Below are 8,205 nucleotides of genomic sequence, written 5' to 3'. Positions count from 1 at the left end.
ATAACAGAATTCTTTATTTACAATGGTATTATTCAACATCAAATTGCAAATAGCATCAGCGAAGCCATATTAGTTGACAATTTGCATAACTGTTTAAACTTCTCTCGGTATATCTAACTTTGCATAAAATGCTCACACTAAGATTACAAACATTAATGCGGGGTGAACAGTGTGATGTTTCATGTGAACAACACGGCTGGAAAAATACATCTCGGAGCGCGCAACACTGTAAGCTTTCTCCAGAAAGTCCATAGAATATATTACATATTGCTTCAATATCCCATTGCATCATCTTTTTCATACACAGCTCAACAAACAGTTCTGTGAGGAAAAAAAAAGAAATTATACAAATAATACAGCCTTCAACCGATCACAGACAGAACAGAGAAACTGAGCAGTGAGAGAGGGATAGTGCTAAGTCTTTCTCCAGCAACTATGATGAGTTGAGCAATGATACACCCATTCAATATTGTACACGATTCACTATACAAATTACTATACAACTTTTTTTAAATGTACAAGAAGAGAACAGACGAATCTAAGGCAATATGCTAGGTTTTTAGCATTTCAAGGTTCTTGCATTTAGCTCTAAGAAATTGGCAGACTATACAAAAAAGGACATCTAAAAATCTCCAAAATTAAAAGGTAAAGAGAGGAAATATTTAATTGTAAATGGATTCAAAGCCTGGATGATATTTTCTTGTGGGGCAAATAGTTGGTTTGCTCCTAGTCCTGATACAAATGCTAAAAAACACATTGCTACCGCATGGCTTATAGTCATTTCAAAATCTTAACAATCTTTGGAAATTTGCAAAGGGGGTGATAGTGATTACTTTAAAACGGTTCTAAAATGTGTGTTCATCATAAATGTCAATTTATTCTCATCAAAGACAGCGTTTATCAAAAGTGTGATCGATCAGTTGTACAGCAAAACAATGGGAACACATAATTTGCAGAGAGAGCCCACACACAGCCAAAGTGCTACTGTACCTCAGCGTTCAAGGAAGGACTTGCCATGAAGTGCAGATCTAGCCAGGTTACTCTACCCCAATCTTAGTTCACCGGAAAGAAACAATCAAAACTGACCACAAACCAGGTTTACGGGCAACTCATCCTAAACCCTAAACCCTTTTAGAGAGCAAGGCTGAGCACGTTAGGGGTCAGAATTTGCCTTGTGTCTGCTGAGATTAAACAATTCATTAAGAACTGGAATTTAAACCTATATTCCACACTATCAAAGACCAGCCCAGAGGCCAGTGATGTCAATACATTCAGATTGTATCTTAAATCTCTCATCAGATACAGTTATGCTGTAAACTCTGTAATCCACATGAATACATACTGATCATACACACAGTGAAGAGATATGGTGTATGTTTCTCTAAACATGACTCACTGTGTGGGGCAGAAAATATGCTGTTTAATAGGTCCTTTATCATTAAAATAATCAAAGGCTGGTTGAGAATTCAGAAACCCAATTTTACAAGGCATGGGATATTTGGCTTGTTCCACGTAATATCTGGCTTATCAGCAATATCAAAATTTCAGGATTGGAGGAAAATGAACTTTGCGGTCAGACAGTGACTTGCCTTTGACCCAACAAAGGAGGTCAAAATACCTGTTGGGGGCTAGGGAATATGATGTCATTGCAAATGTATCTCCTTAAAGTTTTACTGCCTGAGGTCAAAAATATGGCTAAGTGGCTGTCAGAGCAGGTCATAGGACCAATGTAGTCTTGCACTCTGAACTCTGCTATAGAACTGTGGCTGGAGTCAGAGGGCTTGTGTTAATAGAGGGGTAATACCCGAGGTTCACCACGTACTCCCGTCTCTACGCCTAGGCCAGCGCTGCATAATCAGAGAGGAACGTATGGATTTAGACTTTTTCAATACAAACTGCAATAAAAAAGTATTTGTGTTTTAATACTGAGTCCGACTGCGGAGCAAAATGTGCCTCCAGGAAACTGTACAAAAATTACAAAAACAAAAAAACAAACAAACAAAGATTCTCAAGTAATCATTATTGCTTGTTTACATCACACCAGAACAGTTTGTACCTAGCAGCTTGTATGAAGCACCTCACTCCAAACAACATAGAAAGCACACTTCCGTATTTTTTGAGTTACTGTATGGCTGTGTTGAGTTTGTCCTGTGTTTTTGTGGTGTTCTATGCTAAAGGCTGAGAAGCAAGCGATAATCTGTACACTGTATACACAGCACACCCCTCCACCCGCACCAGAGCCTGAGCAGAGCCTGACCATCCCACCCCCACCCCCCACCCAACCCATACCTGTACCATACCAAGGAACCTGAAAGGTCCAACTCCTTATCCTAAACAAACAACAATACTGCTCTCCTTCAAGACGCAGTTAAGACCAGACAGGAGAAAGAAAACCCAAAGAAATTAAATAAATAGGAAAGGAAACTTTTGTGTTATTGGTATGTACAATCTGTCTGCTTTCTTGAACCACATGAAAAGAGATTTCATATTGTTTTCTGAAACTACTGGACCAAAGTCAAATCCATATTCCAATGCAATAGAAGTCCTTTCAGAAAGAATACAGCCATTGAGGTTAAAATTACAAAAGTGCCTCTCACACTTTGAACCACTTCAGAAAATATTTTTTTCTCATTGCTACTACAATAAAGAATCATCTAAAATAATAAAAGGAAAATAAAAAATAAAAATAAAACTTAATTTAATACACTATAAACCTCTTGACTAAATTAGTCTAATCATACAAACCATTATTTCACTCAAACCATTCATCTGCAGTGTTTTTCAAGATCAGTTTGCAAACCATATCTTCATTCTACATCTTTATTCTCACTCATAAGAAAACAAACAAAAACAAACAGCAAAAAGGCAAAACCGGCTAAAAGTTGGAGGTCCGTCGAGCTGGTTTTTGCTGCCACCGTGGAACGTAGAATATGAGAGAAACCAGTAGAGGGTGGGAGGGGGCAAGAAGAAAAAAGAAAACAACAGTGTACATATTTTTGAGATGAGATTGCAAATGGCCGCTGTCCACTGAGAGGAATACATTCATCAGACGAGGGATCCCACTTCTGCCACCATTAAGAGTCACCCAGGGGGAGGCCCACAGTAAGTCACACTACGGTGAATGCAGCTGGACAGACAGACTGGCTCATGGGGCTCTCCTTTAGGAGGGTTAGGCGTGTTGAGGACTCCCATCCTTCCCCCCTCCCCCCTTGGTCCTGGGTGTTAGGAGGCACAGCTGATGCCAAGTGGGCAAGGATGGGCTGGGGGAGCAGGGTCAGGGCACTGCCAGGTCCATTCAAGGGGCCGTTGGTTGGTTGGTATGGTTGAAAAGCATGCTCCTTGAATCCTGGCTTTTAGCATCGAGGTGCTGGCTGAATGCTCCACAAGGGTCAACAGTATTTCTGCAAAGAGATGGGAGACACAAATTCAGATTAAATAGTTACAACAATAACTAATCTCTTAACCTACTGCTGTTACAACACAGCCAATTTAACATGGAGAGCATTGAGTACTAAAAACCAGTTGGACTAGTCTCAGACATTCACAGGTAAACAAGTGCAGAAGGTTTTAAAAGAGCACACTATCAAACCTAAAATGAGTCAGGAAAAATAAATCACCTCAGTTTGCACTAATGGCCATGGGTTAAATAATTCACATGATTTAAGTGCTAATCATTTCGATAACCTGGCATGGGAGTAAATCAAGTGACAGATATACTGGTACCTTTAGAATTATAACAACAGCTTGAAGTGCACCCAATCAAATGGCAGTACACCTTGGTTAAATATTGATATTGTTTTATTAGGCTTAAAAGCATAAGCAGCAACAGTCTATCCCACGTCTTTACTATGCTAATGAGAAAAAGGAAGAGAAATGAACCACATTGACGTGATGACAAAGAGTGTATGTAGATCACCAGTAATGGAATGCTGACAGTGCATGGAATTTGTTCAGATATCTTCCACTTACTGTTGGCTGAGTAGACTTGTGAAAGGTCTGTGTGTGTGTGTGTGTGTGTGTGTGTGTATGTTTTGCCAGGAGAGGAGGGGTGGCTTGTCTGATGAGACACAAAGGACACTGTTTTAAGTCTGCTACAATAGCCCTTGGATGTTCTTTAAGTCCACATAAACCTCCCCTTTGAAATGCAGCCTCCATGTGAGCTAATCAGTCTGGCCCTAAGTGCACACTACTAATTACATCATCGTCTTCTGAGCCCAGGTCAAGCACCAAAACTTTGGCTAGCAGAATTACATAAGATAATTAGACTAAATTATTCACAAGCTGGTTGTGAACTGCTCAATAAAGTATGCCTAGACACTTAGGGTCTTACCATAAAGGGCAATCGAAATGGGATAAGTAAAGAAATGCATTACTTTTGTATCTAGGCCCCATATACGCTTGTTTACTGCCCAAACCCCTATAGGTTGTATGTTGTGAACTTCAAAGTGCTTCATGAGTCATAGAAAGTTTGAGTTGAAAGTTGTCCCCCAGAGAGACGCTGATTTAAAGCCGGACTCTCTGCTGTCAGCTTTCCCACCATTACTGACATGTCCACTCGAGAGTGGTCTGGTCTGGCTATGGGTACGGAATGTTCTGCACTGCAGTTTGCCTATATACAGTACATCTAGTCTAGGGAACTCTACTGACCCCTCTCATGAATTTTGCATGGCTTCTTCTGGGTTTATGTATGGCTAGGTAGTTAACCTGTTCTTGTTCCATAGATAACAGCAGGTTTATGTATGTTCATGTATGTTGTCTGTATGTGTGTATGTCAAAGTATAGTTCTGTTTACCTGTTCTTGTCCCAAAGTGGACATGCCTGGTGAGGGCCCGGCGGACATGGTGGTGACGCTCATCTGGCCCGCCATCTGACCCATGCCAGTCATGCTGCTGGCGTTAGTCGCCATGGAGACGTTGAGGTTCATGCCGTTACCGTTGTACATGGCGCCGTTGGACTGCGGCGCAAACTGAGGCGGCGACTGCTGAGCGAACATGCTGTCAGACGGGGAAGAAGACGCAGGTTAGAACCCGAGGCAAAGGAGTTCCCCAAACGTTCCCACTGTCGAACTGGAGGGTCGACGAGCGTCTCACCTGTTCCCGCCCATGTTCCCCTGCGGCCAGCCGTTCATGTCGGGCGAGGCCTGGAACGAGGCGTTCCCCTGGCCCTGCTGCATCATGGGGGACTGGGCGTGGGCCATCCTGGGGGACAGCAGGGGGCTCTGGGGTGTGGCTGGTCCTCCGAAACCCCCATCAGGCTGCTGACTCATACCTGTGGGGGGGGGGCGGTCGAGGGCAACGTTGAGTGAGAGGGTCAGGGATCAAACTGTCCTGGACTAGGGCACAGCCTCTGACACTCACACTACAGTACATCAACTACCTGCTTTTTTTTATTATTTTTTTTAACCAGGGAACTGGGTTAATTCTTCATACTGATATGTGCTCCATGTTTTAATGTCTCATACATGCAATCTCTACAGCACAGTAAGTGTGATTGTACTGTCGTGTGTTATATATCCTGTATCATTAAGGTTGTATGTTCAAGCCTTAAAGACGGTCACACATTAGCAAAAGTCGACAAATGGTCTCAACCAAATAAAAATTAAACAAGTAAATAAATCACATACAATAGTGATACCCCACAAGAGAGGCCTTACACATACTGAAAGGTACGGTACAGAAAACAATCCAAAATGAATTCTAATATATAATATATAATATATATATATATATATATATATATATATATATATATATATATATATATATATATATATATATGTATATATATATATATATATATATATATATATACAGACATATGAACACACATGCAACCAGGTTGAACGTATAGCAGCTAATGATTGTAAATGATCAATCGACCGATTGATTATCATCTTGTTTCACAGAATCTAATGTTCCAACTAGGGACTGATGCTGTAAGTTAATGCATCTGACTCTTCATGACTCAATGTGTCAATGTTTAACGGTATCTGTCCCTACTCAAATAAACTATTGTTAAAAAAAAAAAAACAACTGCTGTTTTGATTAAATGTCAAAACAGTTAAATCGTCACTCCGTTGTCAGGTCCATCGCAGATGGTTAGGATTCCTAAGTGATCAGAAGTCATAAGAAAGGATGTTAGGGTTTGGGCTCAGGATGTTAGGGTTTAGGCTCAGGATGTTAGGGTTTTTGGGCTCAGGATGTTAGGGTTTAGGCTCAGGATGTTAGGGTTTAGGCTCAGGATGTTAGGGTTTTTGGGCAGGCATTAGGAGGGAGCACTACATGCACGTTAGTGTGAGCAGCCAAGGGAGTAGGGTAGAGAGTGAGGGAACGAGGTAGTGTGCAAATAAAGGAGGGAAGGGAGGGAGAGAGGGAGACTGGTCTCTAGAGGAGGAAACAGCTCTGAACCAACCCGCTGGCCAACACCATCAGCCAATCAGAGAAGGTGTGAGGGATTGATCACACACGTTACATGGCGCTGCAGGACAGCATTATCACACACAGGATTATCAGATTAACCTGGTATTATATGGATCATCACACTGGTGAGATAAAGGGATTATTAATTAGATTTACGCCTTTCCTGATACAAAAACCAGTCAGAAATAATAATTATAATAACAATAATAATAATTCTCTGACACATTAAGCTGCTAGAGTCGCTAAAATCTATTCACAAAAAGCACAGTAACCTACTTCAAGTATAAGGCACCACAGAATTAGATGGCATTTCTATGGTACGAGCATCTACTGCCCTCTAGGGGAACTGACGTGTTATGGTCTAATTCTGAAGAGACCATTTTGGAAAGGCTGTTGTACAATGATGGGGAGTAAGACAGTAATTCAGAGATGATTGATCACTGGAACCGACTGTTAATGATCATTTTTGTAGATCATTATTTGATTTCAATGATCGTTGTTGATACATTTAGTTATCAATTTAGTGCATCATGGTCAGATGAGGGTGAGCACTACTTTAAGCATGTAATGCTGTGCGACTGGACGCACGCGCGCACTCACGCACACACACACACACACACACACACACACACGAGAGGGAGGGGGAGAGAGAGGGAGGAGGGTACAGTAACAGAAGGGGTTACAGTAACAGAGGGGGGTGTGGGGGGGGTCCAGTACCTGAGTTGGGAAACTGAAAGGCACTGTGCTGCATTTGGGGGCTGACTACGGCCCCATACTGTCCGCCCATCATGTTTGTGTTTCCCATCATCCCCTGGTTAGCCAGAGACATCTGGGAGGAGCCATGCAGGGCGGCGTGGGCGTGGAGCTGGGGGTTGGGGGGGAGAGAGGGCAGGCTGGGAGAGATGGGGGAGGAGAAAGGGCTGGTGGGGGGAGGGGGTGACGCCAGGCCTGTACCGGTACCGTAGCTGGGCGGGTAGGGGAACTGCTGGGGGTTGCCCTGGGGGATCCGCGGGTTACTCATGCCTCCGGATAGGCCTGTGGTGGCGGCGGTGGCGGCGGCGGCCATGTTGGGTGGTAGGTTGAGGCCCTGGGCGCGCATCACCATGCTCCTCTGCTGCTGGACCTGCTGCTGCTGCTGCCTCTGCTGGTCCAGCTGTCTCTGTCTCAGGTGGTTACTGAGCAGCTCCCGCTGGCGCTGGGCCAACATCTGAGCATTGATGGTCCCCTGGACCGAGAGGGAGGGAGGGAGGGAGCGGGAAAGAGTGGGAAGAGTGGGGAACGAGAGAGAGAAAGAGAAATAAAGAAAGAGAGAGAGAGAGAGAGAGAGAGAGAGAGAGCAAATAACAAGTTAGCGTGAGAGCTCCATGAACACCGGCCGCGTGAGCGAGGACAACAAATTGTCGTCTTAAAAACCGATACACTTGACCACGTTGTTTCCCCGTCCGGGTGACCCACCTGGTTGGGAGTGTTGGGCCTTAGAGGTAGGTTCATATTTGACACGCCACTCATCTGATTCATCATTGGCTGGCGGTTCTGGGGAAAGGGGGTGTAAGGAGGAGAAGAAGAGAAAGAAGAAGATGGGTCTTTAGAGAACAGGGAAGCAGCAATGTGTTCAGACCTGTCCAGACATTCCCCTCGCTGGCCAGCAGATGGCAGCCAGAGCGGCATACCCCACCTGCGGTTCAGAGCGGTGACCTATTAGACCACACGTACGAGGGGACGAGACAGCGACCTGCCAAAATGTCATTCCCCCCCCCCTCCTCAAGTTCACACACACTATCTGTGT

The 8,205-nt window shown here is 43.8% G+C and overlaps 1 protein-coding gene across 7 annotated transcripts in view; it reads right to left on the bottom strand.

Moving 5' to 3' along the window:
• ncoa2 (nuclear receptor coactivator 2) overlaps positions 1-8,205 on the bottom strand; it is a 55,051-nt gene continuing 46,846 nt past the window's right edge. For 4 of the 7 annotated variants that reach the window (XM_083680169.1, XM_083680168.1, XM_083680171.1 and 1 more), the window contains exons 18-22: positions 7,875-7,952; positions 7,137-7,644; positions 5,091-5,268; positions 4,793-4,994; positions 1-3,401 (exon numbers count right to left, since the gene is read on the bottom strand). In XM_083680169.1, coding sequence (XP_083536295.1) covers positions 3,390-3,401; positions 4,793-4,994; positions 5,091-5,268; positions 7,137-7,644; positions 7,875-7,952 — 978 coding nt within the window. In that variant the 3' untranslated portion in view covers positions 1-3,389. The remainder of the gene's footprint in view (positions 3,402-4,792; positions 4,995-5,090; positions 5,269-7,136; positions 7,645-7,874; positions 7,953-8,205) is intronic. The other 3 variants (XM_083680173.1, XM_083680174.1, XM_083680172.1) reach the window with 2 other exon arrangements.

The sequence above is a fragment of the Argentina silus genome (genome assembly GCF_951799395.1).
Source record: "Argentina silus genome assembly, chromosome: 1".
NCBI classification, from domain to species: Eukaryota; Metazoa; Chordata; class Actinopteri; order Argentiniformes; family Argentinidae; genus Argentina; species Argentina silus.
Note: the sequence above shows the minus strand (reverse complement) of the source record. Positions and strands in the feature narration are given on the sequence as shown.